Source organism: Nanorana parkeri, unplaced genomic scaffold, assembly GCF_000935625.1.
Source record: "Nanorana parkeri isolate BGI_ZX_2015 unplaced genomic scaffold, ASM93562v1 scaffold360, whole genome shotgun sequence".
Taxonomy (NCBI): Eukaryota; Metazoa; Chordata; class Amphibia; order Anura; family Dicroglossidae; genus Nanorana; species Nanorana parkeri.
Genome location: NW_017306628.1, coordinates 850,988 through 873,247, shown reverse-complemented (window position 1 = coordinate 873,247; position 22,260 = coordinate 850,988). Strand labels below are relative to the sequence as shown.

Here is a 22,260-nt window from a genome sequence, read left to right as displayed (position 1 = left end):
GCCTTCAGATTGGCACAACAACAGTGCCTAGAGAGTTTCATGGAATGGGTTTCCATGGCCGAGCAGCTGCATCCAAGGCTTACATCACCAAGTGCAATGCAAAGCATCGGAGGCAGTTGTGTAAAGCATGCCACCACTGGACTCTAGAGAAGAGGAGACATGTTCTCTGGAGTGATGAATCACGCTTCTCTGTCTGGCAATCCGATGGACGTGTCTGGGTTTGGCGGTTGCCAGGAGAACGGTACTTGCCTGACTGCATTGTGCCAAGTGTAATTCTTCACAAAAAAGTAAAAGTAGGTGAACTGTCTAAACAAGATCTCTCTTATGTGAGGTGTAGCTTGGCTGTGAGACATGTTTGCAATGCCATGCATTCACATTAGTATTTAGACACTGGCAAACAAAAAAGTGACCAGCCTGCTATAACTCCTCCCACTCTAGCATGTGTCAGTTTGTTGCTAGTGTCATGGAAGAATGGATGCCTTTTCTCTTCTGACGTTACTAGACTGTAACACACTGCGTGAGCCATATTTTTATGTAGTTATCCAGAGTGGGATTCCCTTTGCAATAGTTTTTAGAGGTCATCCCTGGACTCCACTCGACTGGTCGATTTTGCTTGAAGTAAACTTCGGGCACTGGGCTTGGCTTATGGTGCTTTACAGACCTCTGTGTACTGTGTTGGTTAGACGCAGAGAGCATTTCCATATCTAGACTTTGGGCAATTCTCTGAAAATGTATTTGTGTGGGCTGAGCACCTGGACCTGGAGTTTGCACATATTCACACACAACACTCTGTTCCCGTCTGTTTCTCCTACAATGACCTGATCAGCCACTGCCATTTGAACCTTTCCTGCTTCCAGTTGTTGGTTCATAATTACTCAAGATTGTTACCTTGTATTTGAACTAAATGGTAACCGTTTGCAGGCAACATGTCGGATCACTAAAATGGGGAGTAGTCACGCTGTATCAGGTCTCTCCAGCTCACAATCCACTAACCATTCTGGGGAAGCCTGCAGTGTTCCCTCTCAAGAACTTGACGCCAACTGCCTGAAATGTCCACCGCATGGGTCCTTGCATCACTCACATTCCTCCTCGGCTTGGGTGTGGCTTCCTCTGATTTAACATGGGAGTAGGGTGTTCACTGCAGTTATTCAGGATGTAATGGGACAAAGTGCAGTGTTATATGTTGACTCTGAGCGCATAAGCATACCCCTAGCCTTCCCCTGCAGAATATTCTGGTCTGCCTGCAGCCTCTGAGGCTTTGGTTACCGAGGCTTTATGTGATGAAGAGTCTCGCATATCCTTGCCAAATGAACTAGTTTCTGAGACATCACAGGCAGCTGCCATAACTCTAAGCCATGAGTTCATTTGGTTAAAAATATGTTCTATCAATATCTTCAGCTCCACAGGCATTTTTGGCCCAGAATAATGATACCCTGGCTGTTGCTATCTCTGCTACCCCTACATTTGATATTGTTAGGTATAGTCCAGTGAGTTTGTATGCATTTTTTGATGCAATTCCAGGCCAGAAAAAATTGTCTGGAACGGACTGCGCTTGTGTGAATTGAGCCCAGAAATAACAAGCTGTTCTGGTCTGGACATGGTGTGAACAAGCCCTTAATTAAATTTGGGATGACATCCTACAGAAGGTATAGTCCGTATCTTTATCTAATATTCATAGACTGGCATATGGGTACCTCCTTAACTCTGGACATTGACTCTTCTTTTTTGGGGCATCATGATTCTTCACCTCTGGATAAGTATGCTTTTATGGCAATTACAAGATGGCTGTTTGCTGCTTGTAGTGCGTTGGTTACTTAATGGGTTCAGTGCCGTAACAATCACTATAGTGACCCAGGCAGCCGACATAGGGCAGGGGGGCCTGGCCCGGACAACCGCCTGATGCCGTGCTGGCTGCCTGGGTCACTATGGCATCTCAGGCTGCTGGCTGTCACTGGCGGGTGTGAGGAGGAACGTGTCACTGTTAGATCACTGACAACCTGTCAGTGACATGTGCAGCGGCGCATTCCTCCTCACAGCTGCTGCTGAGTCAGTGACGACCAGAAACGGAGAAGGCGGGGACCGCAAGCGACCGTGGAGGAGGAATCGAGGCGAACAGCGGATCAGGGCTGACAGGTAAGAGGTGTGCAGGGGTGTCCCCAGTAAATGATAAGGCGATTCTCCTTCATTGTCTGGCTGTAGTTAGAGCTGTTAATTTCTGTCTCACAGTCACTACCTCCATTAGGAAGACTTCTTATTTTTGTTATCCCTAATGGTCTGCTTGAAGGGGAACCAGCTTCTCGTTCCACCATTTCTAGGTGGTTTAAAAAAATTCCTAATTCAAGCTTATGGTCTAATCAAAGTTTCCCCCCTTCCTGTCAAGGCACACTCTTTACTACAGGATTCGGCAACTCGGGGTCCTCCAGCTGCGCTTTAACTACAAATCTCAACATGCTTCTGCCTCTGGGAGTCATGCCTGTGACTGTCAGTCTTTCAATGCCTCATGGGACCTGTAGTTCCACATCAGCTGGAGGGCCGTTGTTGCCCACCCCTGCTCTACTAGATATGTGAGTGCTTCTTCGGCTTCACAGCATCAGGCAACTATTTTCCAAATTTGCAAGGCTGCCACTCTCCAAGTTTTAACAGGCATATGTTCAGGACACTTGTGATGTCTTCAGGCATAATGTTTATTCTTCAGCTTGTTTGGACTGCTTTTGAACCTCTAAAATGTCTCTGAATCCTGCGTCCTTCAATGGAAAAAAAAAAAGAAAACCGGGTTTTTGTGCTTACCAAGAATTATTTCTTGGAGTTCATTGGCTAAACCTCTGTGTTTATAGTCTTCCTCTCGTCACTGCTTTGTTTCAAAACGGAGGCATGGTGGGAGTGGGAGGGGTTATGCCAGTCTGGTCACTGTCTTTCTTGTTTGCCACTGTCTGAATCCACCTAGTTTGTAGTACAACTCAAATGTGTCTGAATCCTGTCTCCTTAACCACTTCAAGACCAGGTGTTTAGACCCCCCTTCCAGGCCAGGCCATTTTTCAGTATTCAGCGCTGCGGTACTTTGACATTTATTCCGTCATGCAACGCTGTACTGAAATTAATTTTATACCATTTTTTGGGGGCAGATAGAGCTTTCTTTTGGTGGTATTTAATCACCACTGGGGGTTTTATTTTTTACTATATTCAGGAGAAATTACTGAAAATTTTTTTTTTTACATTGTTATAAAACAACTAATATTACCCACTTTTTTGGTAAAATATAAAAGTTGGGGTCACGTCGGGTAAATAGACACCAAACATGTCAAGCGTAAAAATTGCGCGCACTCGCAAAAAACTAGCATACCCAAAATTGGCCATAGGCGACGCTTTAAAAGCTTTTACTGCTCATCAGTTTAGTGTTATCAGTGATTGATGGCCCTAAAATTATTGCTCTCATGCCGACGTTCGCGGCGATACGTAACATGTGCGGCGTAATGGGCGCAATCGTCGTTTTCACAGGTATGCGCACCTGACGCATGTTTACATGCGTGTATGTAGGGGTGGGGACTTTAAAAAAAATGTTGTTTTTTTTAATTCTTTTTTATGTGTAGCTTTAAGAAAATTTGGGGGGAAACTAAAAAATTTTCCTATTTTTTTTTCACTTAACTTTATTGCTATCACAGAGGGGGCTGAGAAACCCCTCCTATGTGATAGCAAAATTGGGGGGGGGGATGGCGCACGGGACCTTTATACAAGCGATCCGCCGGCTCGCTTGTATATTAACTGGCATCGTTGCCTGTTTTCAAATAGCGGCGATTTCCCGCTCGAGTGCGCCCGAGCGCGTGTATCCACGCCCAGTTACATCCAAGGTAGTTAAATGAATTTGGGGGAAAAAGGATTTTGCGGTGAGTATAAAAAAAAAAAAATTCCTGTTTTTGTTGGCATCAGACAAAACTTGTCAGAAGGATGTCAAATGCACCTGTCAATGAATTCTGAATGACCTCAGAAGCATCTCAAACTGAAGCAATCAACACAAGTCATAATTTATATCAGGGTTAGCCAAACTCCGGCCCTCCAGCTGTGGTGAAACTACAAATCCCATGATGCATCTCTCTCCGGAAGTCGTGGCTGTGAGAATCTTGAAATGCTTCATGGGACTTGTAGTTCCACCACAGCTGGAGGGCCAGAGTTTGGTTACCCCTGATTTATATGGAGGAATACGCAAAACGTTAACTGATCTCAAATGCCTATATGCTCTACCTCTAAAGATGGTGTGAAAAAAGGAATGCAACTAAGGGATGACTATTTCAGTAAGTTCAAGCTCATTCACATTTCTACTGTTGCAGATGGCAGTTTGTTCACAGAGTGGATCAGCAAAACAAATACACGCCATACTCAAAAGGTGTCTGTACATTTTCTTTTATTTATATGCACTTAGGTGTGCTATTCAGTAGCTTAGCAGCAAAGGTGATGGGTTAACAATGCAACAGTTGTTATCACAGTTGCTTGTATGTTTGTTTGTTTCTTCTTAGCATGGATTTCAATGTAAAATTCTATTCCATAACTAAGAACAGAGCAATATGGAACAATATGTACAGACAGAATGGAATTACCAGTACTTTGACATTCCTTAGTAATCAGATACATTAGGTCAGTTGCATATGTAATGCTGTATTGCCCTTGAGAAATCATTGTTCGTGCTTCACAAATATAGACGTTTATAGGATAGGACACTAGAACAGATGCTGTGAAAAGAAGAGGCTGTGTTAGATTGGACTGCATGTAGTAACTATCACACATTTTGCTGTTGATTTAGAAATAATTTAGGGAGAGTAAAACAACCACATATTGCATATTCACTGTTGCCCACTGAAATGTAATCCTTATGTCAAAACAAAAAATCAGTGCTATACATAATTTTCAGGCACAATGATACCCTGCCCCAAAAGAGCTTACAATCTACTAGTTGATGCTTATGGCATTAATAGTGGTCAGCTTAATATCACTGCAAATGCTGATAGCGTTGCGTCAAAATGTATTGCACTGGCATTAGGGGGTTTACTTTTGGCACCCTGTCGTTTCTCTTACAGCTTTCCTTTAACGTTATCCGTCATTTTACATGGTGCCAATCCGGTGGTGAGGAACTTGTAGAGTCTGCAGATTAGGACACGTGAAGTAAGGAGCAGGCAAAAAGCACGTTGCTATCCCATTGGAGGCAAAAGGCAGTGTAGGCCCATAGAAAACTTCTTCATTGCCTTCTCTGCTAACATCCAGCACCTGCCAGATAAGGATCCAAAAATGTATTACTGTACTTTGTTTAAGAATAGCAATATACATCACCCACAGCAATCATGTACTGACCTACAGAATGTATGCTGCTTACACTGTAGTGTTTAACAGTGCAAGTGAATGCACACTTACTACTCTTTGTGAAGCTTGTGTAAAGGAGGCCCTAATTTTACAAACAGTGGGGGGAATTTATCATTGCACTTGCGCCTATCTGTTTGCATGTAAAATATTTGGCTTTATTTGCACCAAATGTATCGTCCCATCCTATGATGTCTTCATAAATGCCATTTGTAGATTACTTCTTGCTACCTCTTTTTCCACTGCAGCCTGGGGTGTTGATTTCAACAGCAGGGGCCCTTGTTACCCTCCATAGACTGTGCAAGTGCTGGAGTTCAAATATGATCCATAATTCTTGATTTAAAGCCAAAATCCAGTACATCACATTGTTGCTCACCCCTCAGTTGGACTGCTTTTGGACATCCTAACAGTATCTACATTTGTTTTGCAAACATGTGTTTCTCAATGGAAGAGAAGAAAAATAGGATTTTTCTACTTACAAAGAAATCCTTATCTTGGAGTCCATTGAGGGGTACAGGCCCCAACCTCCTGTGTTAATGCTTATGCTCTGCCACAAAACTGAGGCATCCTGTGAGTACAAGGGTTTATCCTGTGCTGGCCCACAATTTTTTTAATTTGCCAAGTTCATTCCTTCTATAGATGGTGGCACACCATAACAGTACCTGAATTATTGTGCCCCTAAATTAACCTAAAGGTTGTTATGGGAAGTACAAAAAAATCCTGTTTTTTGAGCTATGCAATTACTTTCAGCTCTCATTGGCTGTCACTACTAAAAAAAAAAATGTTGATATGCCAAATCACAGCTAGTATAAAACTTATGAATTCATCCAATGCTATTTTACACTGAAGCAACAGAGTGAGCTGATTGCCGTGGTAAAGCACTGTCAGGTGGATGACTGGAAGTGTTAAGTGTGCTGAGAAGGGTAATCCTCATTAATTTAGACATTGTAAATAAGCTGATAGTAAAATGTAATGTGGCTTTCTGCACCTACAACCGCCTGCTGTGCTGGATAGCAGCGAGCTTTCCAGAGCCTACAATTCCAGGATTTTCTATAATGAATATTGCCACCAATTGTTATCCAATACAGCAGGCAGTTTAAGATGCTGAAGAAATCCACAAGCATGCTTTCCATATTTTATTTCCAGGGCAAAATGGTTAAATGTAAATTGAATTCCTAATTTCTTACCTGTATGCACGCCAAAGGTTCATTTGTCCAAATAGAGTAACCACCAACCAAGTAAATTCTTGCATTATGTACTGCAATTCCAGATTCATTTTGTCCTTTAAAGGAAAAAAAAAAGAAAACATTTGCCTGTCTGCATATGTTTCAGAAGTGCCCAGAATATTATCCTGTTCTGTACACACAAACCAATATGGCATTTCTCATAAGCATGTCCAGTGTTACTCTGTTAACAAATCTCTACTTACGAGTCTCTGGGCTTATTTAAACCAAAGCACATGCAGCAACCTTTGCTGTACATTAGTGCGTGCATTATCACGCATCACATATTTTATTATGCAAACTGGTGGAGGAACATTTGAAAAATATGGATTTTTCCATGGTGTTGATGCACTAAAAATGCTCAAAAGCACATGACACCTGACTTTTTTGCGCAATAGATTACATTTCAAATGACCAGCTTAAAGTATAGCTATGGCCTCCCATTAACAAAATATGTGCTAGAGCACTTAATTATCTGTGCCTGTGCATTTACAGTTTTCTGTAAGTCTCCCTGCAGAGTCCCACAAATACAAATTGTGCCAGCCAGTGAAGTCCACCTAATGCAGCTTCCTGTGATAGTGTAACAACAATGCTGCACTGCTCTGTAGTTCAAAGCAGCGTTGTCACTAGGCTGTGTTTGCTTTTGCTACAGTGAGATGAAAACATGTTACTAATTCACAAACGTGTAGTTTGTCAATCAACACCTGTCACACCCAGTCCTGCACACTGATTTCTGGATTGACAGCACTGCCTCTGTTGCTGAAACCCTCCCACTGTGCTCTGCAGTGTCTGAGAGGAGACACAAATGGATAGGGATGTTCAGATACCAAGTACCCTACTCGGTACAAGTACAGATACTTTTCCAGCTCCAAGACTAGACTAGAGAAAAATGCAAAGTTAGGAGGCAGCTGTCATTTGTAAGGAGCACACGAAGCTTTTGGTATTTGTGCATCCCTGTTTTAATTTATGATTTTTATTTTTTATAAATATATATAAGTGATGCAACGATACCATTTTTTCCAAGTACAAGTACTGATACTTGTCCAAGTACTCACAGATACGAGTACTGATACATTTTTGTTTATTGTCATGTGACAGTTTTTCTAAAACAATACAGACTAATGATTTTCGGACAGAGGTGGAGCGCCAGAGCCAGGTACCAACTGCTGAAACCCTGCCAAGTATCGGCACTGGTATCTGAACATCCCTACAACTGGAGGATTTGGCTCACTCAAGGGAAGTAATTGAAGTTTTTTTTACAAAGTAATTGGATTTAATACTTGTATAGACTGTCACATAGGAGCCTTTGGTTGCTCTTTAATGCCAAAATGCCTAATGTCCATTTAAAAAAAAAATCGGAGCTGTACCACAGTAGTGTGAAGTAGCCACATGACGATAAAGCAGATTTCTACTTAAAATCTATTTCATGTGTTAACACCTGTTTATCACGTGCATTATCATAGAAAAATAGACAAGTGTGAATGGGCCCTCGGGGTGATGTGAACACAACCTTCTTTTACTCCTATTTCTAATCTCTTCTTGTCTCAGGGTAAGTGAGACCTTGGTGTCTATACTAAATACTGCATTTTTCTTAACAATATCTTTACCGCTTTGTATGCTGAGATGACTCTGAACTTGTTTTCAGGTTACTGATGTTTTTGTTTGGTAGTTTTAAAATCTTAGAAAATTTAAGTTTTTTGGTTATGTTACACATGGGCAGATTATCCAGCCATTTAGCTGCTCTTTACTTCTTGATCACTCTTTTTTAGGACAGTCTTTAGCTGACAGCTCTGAACCTGGAAATGCTGAGAGCACCGCACTTCTGAGTTCATAGTTACATAGTTACATAGTATTTGAGGTTGAATAAAGACATTAGTCCATCAAGTCCAACCTATTAGGATCTCATTCTAGGAGTACCTGTAACCCTGTATATTACGGTCCCTTAAGAAATCGTCCAAAAGTTTCTTGAACAATCACAGTAATCACAGAGCAGATTAAGGAATGGATGTTTCCCAATCTGCACCCACTCGCCATTCCTGCCATCCCGAGAGCCCCAGGAAAAACGGAGGATGATATGGGGGGCTTGTAAAATCAATCAGTCACCTAGATCACTTTTACTAGATAGCCGGGAGAAAATGATGCTAAGCTCACTGCTGGAGCTTGAGGTCCATAGCATTTATAAACGTCATATGGACATCAAGTGGTTAAAGAAAGCAATAAAGCCCGACTCCAGCAAAAACAATGTATTTTGTTTTAGATTAGAGTGGGGGACGGAAAGAACCTCCGTTAGTGTTTTATTACCATCAGTGTCTCTTTTGTAAAGTTTTTCTCTCACTTCCCGTCAAGACAAGAATAAACAACAAGATAATGACATTATTTGATAATTAGATCAATAGTAATAAATAACCCAAAACAAACTGACTAATCAATGTATAGAAATCAATAAACTAATCAATCTGCCAGTCAATGTAAATCTATTAACAAGCTTATTAACCAATAACTTGAACTCTTCTTTAATCCAATGATACAAAGTCAATTTAAGTGCTAACCTATTGCATCATTTAACCTGCCAAATGTAACTTATACATCTAGGTTTTTTCTGTTTTTGGTCATTTCTACTTTGGCCCATTCTCAGGAAAATAAAAGAATAAAAAATAATAATAAGGAAGTTCAAATGCAAACATAAAAGCCAAATGGGGAATTAACATAGGCATGAGCTATCATGCTGTGCAAGAACAAAACTACAAAAATGTAATAGCAAGATGCACAGTAGTCAGGCTCTGGCCTATGTACATTGATATGAGCAATATAACACCATAAAGCGGCTACCAGCTTGAAGCACTCAAGTGCCGTCCTCTGCAGAAATACTGCTCAACCTCTGGTCCTCTTCTGGGTAAAAGGATCCCCAGCAACATTAAACCCATTTCCTGTTTCCCAGGACCTCATGGACAGAACCCCTTGGAAGTGCATTACACTGCTGGTATGGCCTCACAGGAGAATTTTGTAGAGAATGGAGCACGCACTGTACCTTGAGCACCGTTCTCTACAGCATTCTATAGTTCTACAGGTTGCTGCAGCACAGAGCTCCACCTAATACCGCTGCAGAGAGAAGAGGGCCTGTGACATCACCTAAACAACAAGAAGAATGCTGGGGAAAAAAGGTTTGTATATAGGGAATAAAAAGAAAGTTGGGAGGTGTTATTTTTAAAGAAACTTAAGATGATATTTTGGGGTGGCAATACATAAACTTTGCTTTTCTGCACTTGATTTAAAGCATGGTTATCAATTGAATCTGCTGATCATGATCAGATTTACATTATAATATTATAAAATTTGAATGTGATAGTCATGTTTTGCCATACCTGGTTACCCAACTCCAGAATGTTGTTAAAGTAGAAGTATAGCCCCAAACATTTTTCTATTACTTTTGGATATAGCTGGAAATGGTTAAAATTCATTAGTGGGTTGTTTTTTTACACATTGCGAAGATTTCTCTTAACTTCCTGTCCCAAGAAGAATGTGACAGGAAATCTCTATACGATAAAATGAAGGAAATTCCCCTTTTAGACAGTTGCCAATGGAACAGGCATCCCCTGTGGAAGATTTATTCTCACCTCTTGTTCTGGTGACACCGGCACCATTTTGGATTTCCTATCACTTACAGAACTAAAATAAAAGGTTTTAGCCATACATACACTGGCCACACATGCTACAGTTTGTGTAGCTTCTGTACAGTCTTCTTCATGCTGGCTTTACTTGTAACCATAAACAATTGATCAAAAATTAAATGATTATTGAATAATTATTCAAGCAAAAAATGATTAACACACAAAGGTGGCTTCAATCAAATTTGATTGAAGTTTCCATCTGTGCCGAATGCACCATTTCAATATAAACAATATATTGATTAAAACGATCTTTTAGTGCAATGCAGAAATATGTTTTGTTTTTTGCTTTTTTTTTACATAAAAACAAATTGTTCTAAACTGTACTTACATCTCATCCACTCTAAAACAACCAAAGCTCCCCTCCCAAAAAGAAACTACTGGCAACTGTTAATCCCACATTATCATATAACGACTCGGATGATCCCACATTATCATATAACGACTCGGATGACATTTGTTCATCTCATCTATCAGCTATTAATAATAAACATAATCGATTATATATTATTCACTAAAATTACCTAAACCCTAGAATGGGTAAAATACATTAAACAACAGAAAGCCGATTTGATCCATATGATGTAGCAATGCCATTATAGACTTTTGGTACAAAGTTACAAATGTATTATCTAACTTGCTCATACAAATTTTTTCCTGCACCTCCACAAATATGCCTATTCGGTATTCTCGAATAAATTATTTTTCTTCAATAAACACTTTTCCTTGCCATGTGGTGGATGTCCCTTTTGCTTCTACATTAGCCCTTTGGAAACAAATTCCGTTTGAGAAAATCATTCTGCAAAAATGAAAATGCATTATTGAATTCCATAAAGTCTGGGACACTCTTCTTACCACTGATAGGCCCTAACTGAAATTCATACCAGATTAATTGTGAAAAGGTGAAAGAAGAAGGAGCTTACAAATGATGATTTCTGATCCCATGTTATATTTGGCTCTATGGGATTGATTTACTAAAGGCAAATAGGCTGTTCACTTTGCAAGGGAATCTGCACTCTCCCTTAGCTTGGTGAATGTGGTGGAATTTCATTTAGCAAAGTACACCCAATTGTGTGCAAGGAGGATTTAAAAAAAACAAACCAAAAAACAGTATTTTTGCTGCACATGACTGGGTAATGGAAGTCAGCAAAGCTTCAACTCATCTACTAAACTAAAGGAAACTTCCTCTGCAATGTGCAAATTCCCTTGCAAAGTATAAAGCCACTTTGCATTTAGTAGATCAACCCCTACTTGTGTCGCCCTCAAACAGATTTATAACTTCAATCTTTAACACCTTGTATAAGATGAACTGGACTACACTGTACACTATACTGATTTACTCATGAAAACTTTATTAAGACCTGTAACTTTAACAATGTTGTGTTCAATAAAAATAAATATATAAAATGTATTGTATACGTGTGCCATTATGTGTACTGTATAGCCAGCATTAGATTTATCAAAACCCTTCCTAAGCATTGAAGTGATATCTAGTCAGGTTGCCCGCACATATACACAGTGGGTGGTAAATCTAAAGAAGATTATAAAAGCAGGTCTTTGGTATGTCTAACTGTATTCCCATTTCCTTGTTTAACAGGTCTGAGAGATATTTCTTAGAGGAAATAGAAGCAGCGGCATAAGCTATTTAACCACTTTAGGGCCTAAACACAGGAGATATGTCCTACAAAACGTCAACAAAGTTTCTAGGACATAACCCCTTTGTTCCGCTCTGCTTGCCCTGCTCCTGCTTCTGCTTTCCTCACTGCTATTACTGGCTTCCAAAAAATGACAGCCAGGAATTGTTCTCCATTACACAGCAGTGTATGTAAATGTAACAGTGTATTGTTTTATTGCATTTACTATTCATATGTACATTTGATCTGCATATGACATGAGTTAAAGAAACCTTACAAGTAGAACAGGACCAGTTTTGTGAAGTTCATTAAGGGACACAGGTCCCACCCCACAAAAATTCTGTTTTATTGTTCATTAATAGACACAGTATTCAGTTAATCTGAGACAATTGGGACAGCACAACAAACAAAACACTAACAGGCCCACAACGAAACAAATAGAGGCAGCCTGCAGTCTACACAGTTGCCTGAAGGACCTTACGCCCAACTAGCATCAGAAGAAGCATGAGCATCCACCTAGTAAAACTTAAAACTTGTGAACCAGATAGCAGCCTTGCAAAATTAGGAAACAGTTGCCTGATACCTAAAAGCCAAAGAGGCACACACTGGTCTAGTAGAATGTGCCTTGACAGGAAAAAGCAGGACTTTGACATTACGCCCATAGGTTCGTAAAATAAGCTGTCTTAGCCACAGATAAATGGTAAACGCGAAGCTGGTTCCCCTTTTCGGGGACCATCAGGAATGACAAAAAGAGAGTCTTCCTAATGGAAGCAGTGGCATAAATGTAAACTTGTAAAGCACAAACCACATTTAGAGACAGTCAAGGGAAATTTCCTTCTTCTGAACTACAATCAGACATACAGATGGAAGGTCAATGTCCTAGCTAAGGTAAAAGGCTGAAATCACTGTAGGAAGGAGGCTCTAGGCCTTAAAATCACCTCATCCTTGTTACAGGCCAAGGCTACAGGACAAGGCTGCCAGCTCAAACACACACCTAGCAGGAGTGATGGTAATTAGGAATGCAATCTTGTCGGTGAGAGTGGAAAGGGGGGATATACCTAATAGATTCAAACAGCTATCTCGGAAGAGCCAACAGAACCAAACTAACATTCCATGGGGTCACAGGAGGTTGTTCAGGAGGAGCCACATAGGAGATAGCAGGCTCTGGGAACCAGAAGTCAGATTCAAGCAGAACTCTTGGCAAACTTTTTCTTAACCCTTGGCTACCCTACTCTATAATCACTAGAGTCAGGTCCAATACTTCCCTTTGTGTGCTGGGAGGAGACTCTTATTGACACATTCGCACACATATACTTTACTGTCTGTCGATTAAATTGGGCAGAGTAATACAGGTCACTACGCTGACCAACTATATTTTGCTAGCTCCTAACTTAAAGAAGAACTCCGGACACGCAGCTTCCTGGGCTACCCCTGCACTGCAGCTGTTAAGTGCTCTTTTCATCTGGGTGCAAAAATAACAAAGTTATACTCACCTGATCTTTGAAGCATACCAAGCTGGTGCTTGGAGCCTCTTTCCGCTGCAGTGGTCTAAGGATCCTTGAGTCATCATGTCCTGTGCATTGGACGTAGAGCCACTGAGAGACATACCATCGCTGCAGTAGAGGAGACAGGCTTCAGGGAGCTCTGTCACAGCCAGCGCGCTTTTTAAGATATTTCTCATCAGATACTATATTAATAATATTTATTTGACAGTTGTGGTGCTCTCTTAGAGATCTCAGAGTGGCAACTGCACTAGTAGAAGCTATGGAGTCTTCCATTTTAAGTGTGAATTGTACAGCATCAATAAAAGTCAAAATGGTATCCTTTAACCTGGGAGCGATTTCAGCTGACTGAGGCTCCTCAGGAACAGAGTCATCCATAATGGCTTTGTGAGACTCTGTTAGACCGTACATCCACAGCAGAAAAAAAAAATCTGAAGGGGAACACATAGAACTTTGCTTATAACCTCTACGTCTAGAGCCAGCAATCATATTTGCAAAGTGGCTCATGCTGGTTAACTGCAGAGAACCCTCCCCTGAAAAAGGAGGAAGATGATGCAACACCAGATGGTGCTATTGGAGACTTCATGGAGAGAGATGACTTAAGTAGAGGACAATGGTCCCACCCAGACAGACACTACAGGCTGCCCCAGAACCGTTAATGGATCGTGAGCTGAAGAGACCCAATATGTAACCCCTTGATTTCTTCCTCCCTCTTCTCTCCTTAGCTATTATTCTTTTGGGTATCATTTGTTTTGTTTATTTTTCAGTGTCACATTAAAAAAATGTGCAAAATTGGAAAAAAATATTTTTTTTGCTTTGTACCAAAAAAAAGTTTGGTGTCATTTTAAATGGAACAAATGATAGAATAAAATGTATCTTTTTTTTAACAGTAAACTACTTATTTTAAAGGTAACATAGGCCATAATATATAATTTGTCAATAGATTACATAGAAAATAAAATAACTGGAAATATTTTCTAAAGAAAGCTTAGTTGTCCCCCCAGAAACACAGTGTATGTATTACTTTATCTTAAGTAATGACAAAGTTATCACCGAATAAAGGCCCATAGTAAAAATTTTAAAATTGCTCTGATCTATAAAGGTTTGAGAGCTGAAGTAGTTAATCTTATATTAACATCACACTCACCTGTAAGCAAGTTGAAATTGCAGCGTGTCCACTGGTCATTGTCGATATTATAAGAATCTATATGCCGCACCAAAATCCTGTCATTATTGTAATCCAAGTCATTGCCTCCCATGACATAAAGCATTCTTTGGACTGCTGCCATTGCATGGTAAACTCTTCTCTGCAGCATAGGACTGCGACTAATCCATTTATTCTGCAGAAAAGAAAGCAGTGAGATGCTTTACAAACTGCTCAGTCAAATACAATTAGTTTTACATAAACATGCCACATATAATAACGATATAAAATAACATAATTAATTAGTGAACCTACTTATTGAAGGAGGGAAAGGTAGGTTCACCTTATCAAAGGAATATTACTATTTTATAATTAATATATTATAAATTACCCTAACACCACCCCTACCCCCCACCTTACTTTCAGCAATTAATTCTGTTCCTCAACTTACACTTTCCTCTCTTTTTCCTTTTACTACATATGGAACTATGAAGGTATCTTTATGGGGATGTTAGAGAGTGGCATATAACGTGCTTTACCTCTCCTATACCTCATCCTTAACATCTGTTGTTTTACATGCTGAAGTTGTCGGACTATGCCCTATGCAAGACACCTTAGATGATGTGGGATGTTTATCTTTTTATATTTATGGCATGTCACCAATATTCTACACTATGTCCAGACTGTAAGGAGCTAATGTATAATGTATAACCTTCCACCCAGCGTGAAGCCAGGCGAATGCCGTTTATACGGCCTTACTGCCACTGGAGGACGTTGAGCACAGGAATTTCCTATGCTACTCACACATTTACTGTAAGTGGTGATAATTCTGGGCAGCTTTACACTGGATGGAAGGTTTACAGTGTACATCAGCCCCTAAGCCTGCATGTTCCACTTTTACAATATGTTTGAAAATGTAATAAAAACTATTAAAAATGTAATTATTATAAATAGTTGCAATTTTAAAGACAACCTGTACTAGGAGAAATGACTCACTTTCTACTTCTAAAGACGTTTTATGTCTGACTGTCATGCTCATCCTTTGATTTGAATACCTTCTGACCTGGTATGCAGTTTGAGTTCTAACTGATGCATACATATTCCAAGGTAAGTGACTAAGGAACTTACTTAAACAAAAATAGCGTTTAATCCAGTTAATCATTATTAAATAGAACACTAAACATGTTACCTACAACTAGAATAGGTACCTGAATATGTCCTTTTAGCCTTCCACACTTGGAGAGCGAGTGTCAGCAATCTATGCCAATCAGCACATTGCACAGTGCTGTCAGGAACAGGCTTACAACAGGGGAGATCACAAGGATGACCTCATGAGTGTGCTGCTGTTCCTTCAGTGTCAAATCACAGGCTCGTGTGGGTCCTACACCAGGCTGCATTGCTTAACTGCAAAGTAGTCAGCAGAGAGTTCCAGGAACTGGCTGTGATGTCTTACCAGGGATGCTGAACAGATTTTTAAATCCTTTGCGGGTACAACAGCTCACATACATGTATCTCAGCAGAGTATTTAAAAATGATAAAGCTACACTCCTGGCAGACATAGAAGAGACAAATGAATGCACCTCTGCAGTCATTAATAAATCATGGAGTGCATTTTTTCAAAATGCAGCCAGAATAGGTACCTGTCCTAGACTCAAAATCAGCCTCTTGCAGTCCTCTATATAGCAGCGCTTAAACTGGGAGAGGGAGAAGCAGTTCTGCGAACCAACCAGGTGCTCTGCATGCAAATATGCTGATAAAGAACACACTGTTTGAAGCAGAGAACAGATGAGTGACCTCATCAATCTGCTGCTGCTGCTTCTTCACTTTCCAGTCAGCAATATATTATTTAATTGTAACAAAGAAAGTGGTGCCATGCACTGCCTTTGTAGTCTGACAGGGCTGTTGAATTCTCAGGAAATTCAAATACTTTAGCAGGTAAAAAAAGCTTTCTTATATGTGTTTATCGGGCTGTCTGGACATTTGCTTGGAGTTAAGCTTTACGATACAGTGCTGAGTGAAATTTTAAAAGTTCTAAACCTTTTTTTCCCAAAAGGTGTTTATTTAGTAGTTTGACAGTTTGTTATGCAGAAAACTAAAACTGTAATAGATGCAAGGCACAGGTTGCAACCATGAACAGGAACAGACACTCATTCACACATATTCGCAAAACATACCGCACTAGCCCAATTATAATACTTAATGACACCCAGCCAGGGTCCCGTGATCTTGATGAAATTAGATGGGCATGCCCAGGCTTCATAGATTCATTTGTGTTTAGATAAAACCTCATCCTCAAACCTCAACTAAAGTCATAAACCAAGCGGTTGAGTTTTCCCATTGTAACAAAATAGCTTTGTGGGCACAGAAACAGAGCAATCTCAGCAGAGTTCTCTTAGCCGAGTGAGAATTGAAAGGTTCCACAATGCCAAGCAGCAACATTTCTAAACCTTGTACATACGTATGTAGATCACAACCATTTGATATGCTTTGCACACTAATCTTCTTTCTTTTACACACGCCTTAACTCCTCTCTCTATCACATACGCATATTCCAATGTTCTTTCTTGGAATTCTTTCATCTGTACATGTTATGCTGAATTACAACTTGATTTCCTTTATCTCCAGAAAAGTACATGTTTATGTAAACAAGTATATAAGATAAAAACTCAAGTACGCATCAATAAACTAGAACAGCTTGTAAGGAAACCTTGGGTGTCTGTGCATGCCCATTCTCTCACTGCAGTGATATTACACAAATGTATTTAGGAGCCACTAATCAAATCTCATACACCTTTTGCAACATAAAGATAAAATTCCATGACACAGTGTCGTACTATGATATAACCAGTCTTAGACCAGCTTAATAACGCCACTAATGCCTATATTGCAATGATAAATCTTTCTACAAACAAAAGATTCAAAACACTATAATCCTTGAGCTCAATAACCAGAATAGGATTAAAGAATACTGTTTTACATCATTAGTACTCAGCACCAGACAGAGAGATAAAGATGGCATCTGATTTGCAATGTATTCATGTGTCCCCTGATTACGGCATTCTTTTCCTCTGCTGCAATGCCTGCCAGGTGAACCTCAACACAAGCAGGGAGGCACAGGGGTCTGAGCAAGGTCACAGCTAAAACGGCAGTGTTTGAATACTAATCAGTAATGGGGAAGCAGAGGTCATCGCAGCCTGTCTGCTAGCAGGTAGCTCTGTGCTCTGTGGCAGATGGCAGTCATTATTGACTCTCTACAAAGGCCTTGCTTAAAGCCGTGCCCCAGTGCTTAGTGATGGAGTCATTGAGATTCAGAGCGGGTACAAGCAGATGTGGTTTGCCAGAACCCACTGTAAACAATATGCCAGCAGAATGTAAAAAAAAGAGGCTATGTGCGCAAACATGAAGCAATCCTCATTTAAAAAATAAAAGTTTCAATTATTAACTGTCTGCGCTCTGGAGAGCATGCCATGCAATTAGCAGGAAGCAGACACAGCAAGGATATTCCCAGCCAGCTCAAATGTTTCCAAACAATGGACATAGTAATATTTAGTAAGAATTACACTGTGCAACAGGAGTTGACAAGTTCAATTTAGGGGGTGAATGAAGCTAAAGGGATTCAGTGGAAAAGGTTAATCGTAGCAGTAGTTGACATATGGGCTTATGTAATGAAATAGTGTAAAGAACAGTGATAGCATGCACAGTGCAGTAACCCACGGTAACCACATTTCATCTTTCATTAGCCTGAAGCAGTCAGAACAATAAAAAGATGATTGACAGGTTACTATGCGATACCACTTTGTCCACCTTATTAAATAGGACAATATAGTACAATGTACTGAAGTATTTATTCAACTCAAATAATACACACATCACAACATTTTGGGCTTCCTGATCAAATGCCGCTGGGCATGCAAAATACATTGTGCGGGTGGAGTTTTGCCTCATCACAAATTTTGTATATAAATATAGACAGCTATAGGCTGGATTAATACGTATTTACTGAAGTACTATGCATGCAAAGGCAAAAGTACAGTAGATACCCATAGATCACACTGCATTGAACCCCAACGTTGTGGTGAGCCGCATAGAAAAAATAGATACATGTCTGGTTTGCCTTCAGTTGCCATGTAAATGTATGGGCTGCCTTAACACAATGCAAGGTCATTTGTAATATGCATGCACGTTAGGGCGCGTGTGGTAACGTACTGCAACAGAACAGCCAGGAAGGGAAATTTAAAAGGAAAAACATGTATCTACATTGTCCATAGCTAATCAAGTTCCAACAGTTAGATATTTTTAGGTGGAACCACAGACATAACGAGTATCTGAATTTTAAAGATCAGACACTTTCTCTCACCAATGCAACAACCAGCCTCAAAGGTCAATAAGAAAGCGTGGAGGGTGAGAGGAGGTAGGTCAGAAGTCTTCATGGTCAAAAGGAAAGTGTGTGAAAAGAAAGATGTGTTATGTCTGTACCCCAGGTTTTGGGAATCAGTGGTTTACAGCAGGATGGCAGAACACAAGGAATCTCCTCCAAATGTATACTTATTTTATACTATAAAGTCCATAAAAGCAACGTCCACTTACTGTTTCAGCCCTGCCGTGCCTTAGTCATAGCATTTGGGGATCAGAGTTGCCTACTCTAAGAATCAGGGGCCGCTGTAGGAGGTAAAGTTTCCTTTCATTCATAGTTAAAAGCCATAAGAGACAAAAAAGAAAACTTCCTGTCTTTGTATATATTGGAATGGGTTACTGGTGCCAGGAGACCTGGCACTCCCTGCTTCCACTAACTACTTAGACTTCTACAAGTCTATATTATACCTAACCTTCATCTACTGTGGTCATGGGAACTCAACGTTTCTGCTGACATCACTATAGAATCTGCAGTAAAGAGGAGAAAGTGTGGTGCCAGAATTTCCAGTATTATGTTGGCAGATATAATGTTAAGATTCTGTATGAGACATGGGGGGTGATTTACTAACCTAAACACACGCACCAGGTGCGTGTGATTTTCACACAGCAAAATGTATTTATCAACCAAAAAGTCTCTAAAAGCATGTTTCCACTAATGCCATATATGGAAAAATAATGCACATGATGCATATATAATGCTGCTTCACAGTTTAGACAAAAATGGTTAGCTCATGCATTTACATTCCTGCATTCATCAACGCAAGCAACACAACATAGAGCTAATTTACACAACATCACCATGCAAATTCATGCAGGGCTTTGCACAACACACCTGCTGGGTGTGTACACACTACAAAGGTGTCTAGATTCCACCAATAGATCATGCTGGGAGGGAACACACTACAGAGGTGTATACTTGTTCGTGGCGTGTTTATAAGGTTAGTAAATCAACCCCACAGAGTCCTCAATCTCTTTTTCTGCAGCCCCTGTTATCAATGAACAGGAATCCTCTATGAGTGTTCCTGTTCATTGATAAAATGAGGACATGGTATGTTTAGTATAACTACAATTAAGAATGAACAGGAGTTGATGTAGATCACTTCCCATTCATTCATAATTGAGGATATAATCAACATACCATATCCTCTCTATATAGTCATCATACCATATTATCTACAAACACTCAGTGATCACTGATCGCTGAGTGTTTGTAACTTGCTCTCCTCTCTGTCACGGTGTCACAGGAGGCTGAGCGAGTGGCGTAGGGAGGAGAGCTCAGCCTCTGGGGACAGCGCGGGCTGTCTCCGCCCACACACCGCTCTGTCGGACTGTGATAGGAGGCTGAGCGGTGTGGGAGGAGACACCAGCCGCTCACAGCGCTCCCCTCCCGCAGCGCGGCTATCACACTTTCTCTCCTCCCCGCTGGGACAAAGAGCAGCGTCCAGCTGGGAGGAAAGAAAGCAGGGATGCGCTGATGTATCGGCAGGAAAATTGCACTTTCGGCATTATGCCAAAAGTGCAATTTTCGGCCGATATATCGGTGCATCCCTATTTAGTACCTTTAATCTTAGTTCAATATTTGCCTTTGATTTTGTGTCTTTGATCTTGCCAGTGTAGTTTTGTGGTTAAAAGACAAAACTACCCACTTTAGTCTTCCTCTTCAATTGAGTATGGTACACCTGTCCCCAGTGTCCAGGGCAGATATGTTAAATTCAGATATGAAAGAAATATTGAAAGTCCTATAACCCCCAGTCGATATAACTCACCTGGTTTGGATCATACACCATTAGCCTGTTCTGATATTGTGCAGTGTTAGTCACTCCGCCTGAAATAAAAAGTGATTCAGAACACAACATTTAAAAACAAACCCATCACAATGGCTCATATACATTTTCAATGTGTACACAGTAAATAGTAACAATTACCAATAAAAAACTCAGAAAAAGAGGTAAGCTATGAGCCCAGGTTCACACCATGATCCGTGACCGCGCAGCAATCCTGCACGAAACCACGCAGATGGCCACGCAGTCACGAAATTGCACACCACCACAGATCGCGCTGCCGGTGCCATTATTTTTCAAAATGGCCGTAAATAGATGATTCATATAAATAGCTCCCTATTTGGGGGAGTAACACTGAAAATGCCACCCCTCCGCCTACTATTCATGATAAGCCATGTCCCTTAACCTGTTTTTAAACTGGTATTGAAGGCTGCTAAAATTGTGCTGTAGTGTTAAAGTGGACCCTCAATTATCTTCACAAAAATGAGTAGGGCACATGTCTACATTTTCTAATACATTATTAGATCAAAACATTACCTCTCTTTCCAAGAATAAAATGGGCATTGCATGTGTAATTTTATTTGAGGATCATCTGATTAATGGGCAAATATTGGATCTATCGAGGTAAGGTCCTGTCAAACTGCCTTAAGAATGTATTTATTTTTCTGCTCATAATTTGATAATTCTCCGGAAGCAGTAATGCAGTGCCTATTCCATCAGCGTATTATGTTCAGTATAATTATTTCAGATTTTTCAACAGAACCTTACACTGAAAGGTTAATGTTCTGCTGCTTGAGAAGAGTATGCTTCACATGCACAGAAATACAGATCTATAAGGCTCAGATAATAATTTGCAAACCATACACTCTCCTCATTACCTACTTCAGTGGTTGCATATGGCATGCACTGGCTGATGCTAATAAGAGAGAAAGTAATTACCAAGTCTCTGGGGCATCATGCTTTAGTGTTTTGGCTTTACAGTGATCATATTTAATACTTCTTGCAAAATATGTCCCTTTGGCTGCAGAAAACCATGCTGTTCCCCGTTCCAGTCTGAACCAAACCTGCACTCTTATCATTCCCTGATGTGAGAAGAAAATACAATCATTGGGACTGCACCAAACCCTACAATTAACACTTAGGTCAACGCAATGCAACATAGCACCTGGTGAATGCTTGGTTTCTTTCTGTGTTGGCCTAAAGGTAGATAGGCTCTTCACAGAAGTCTATGCTACAACATTAGAAAAATGTAGCTCCTGGAACACATGACCAGTACCCACCAGTAAGCCCAGCACTGGGACAGGGGGATTGGCTGATTGGAGGTAAGTATATAGGTTTGCTACGCAGGCAAGTGAAGCCTTTTGGTAACAGGGACACAAAAGTGTACCTGTTCTTTAAAGCAGAACAAATATGTGCTGCAGTACTCAATTATAAGTGCATCTGCAATGACAGGTTTCTCTTAGTCCAGTGCAGACCACCTAACGCAGCATCCTGCGATGGTGTGGCAACAATACTGCACTGCCCCTAAAGTCACTCTCATGTAGGCTGTACCTGC

At 40.4% G+C, this 22,260-nt stretch overlaps 1 protein-coding gene across 1 annotated transcript in view; it reads right to left on the bottom strand.

Moving 5' to 3' along the window:
- Positions 1-4,870: 4,870 nt before the first annotated feature.
- The window catches only part of KLHL32 (kelch like family member 32), a 127,573-nt gene continuing 110,183 nt past the window's right edge, over positions 4,871-22,260 (bottom strand). Inside the window, exons 9-12 of the mRNA XM_018558810.1 lie at positions 20,691-20,749; positions 14,515-14,707; positions 6,531-6,625; positions 4,871-5,253 (exon numbers count right to left, since the gene is read on the bottom strand). Of these exons, the coding sequence (XP_018414312.1) occupies positions 5,092-5,253; positions 6,531-6,625; positions 14,515-14,707; positions 20,691-20,749 (509 nt within the window). The 3' untranslated portion in view covers positions 4,871-5,091. The remainder of the gene's footprint in view (positions 5,254-6,530; positions 6,626-14,514; positions 14,708-20,690; positions 20,750-22,260) is intronic.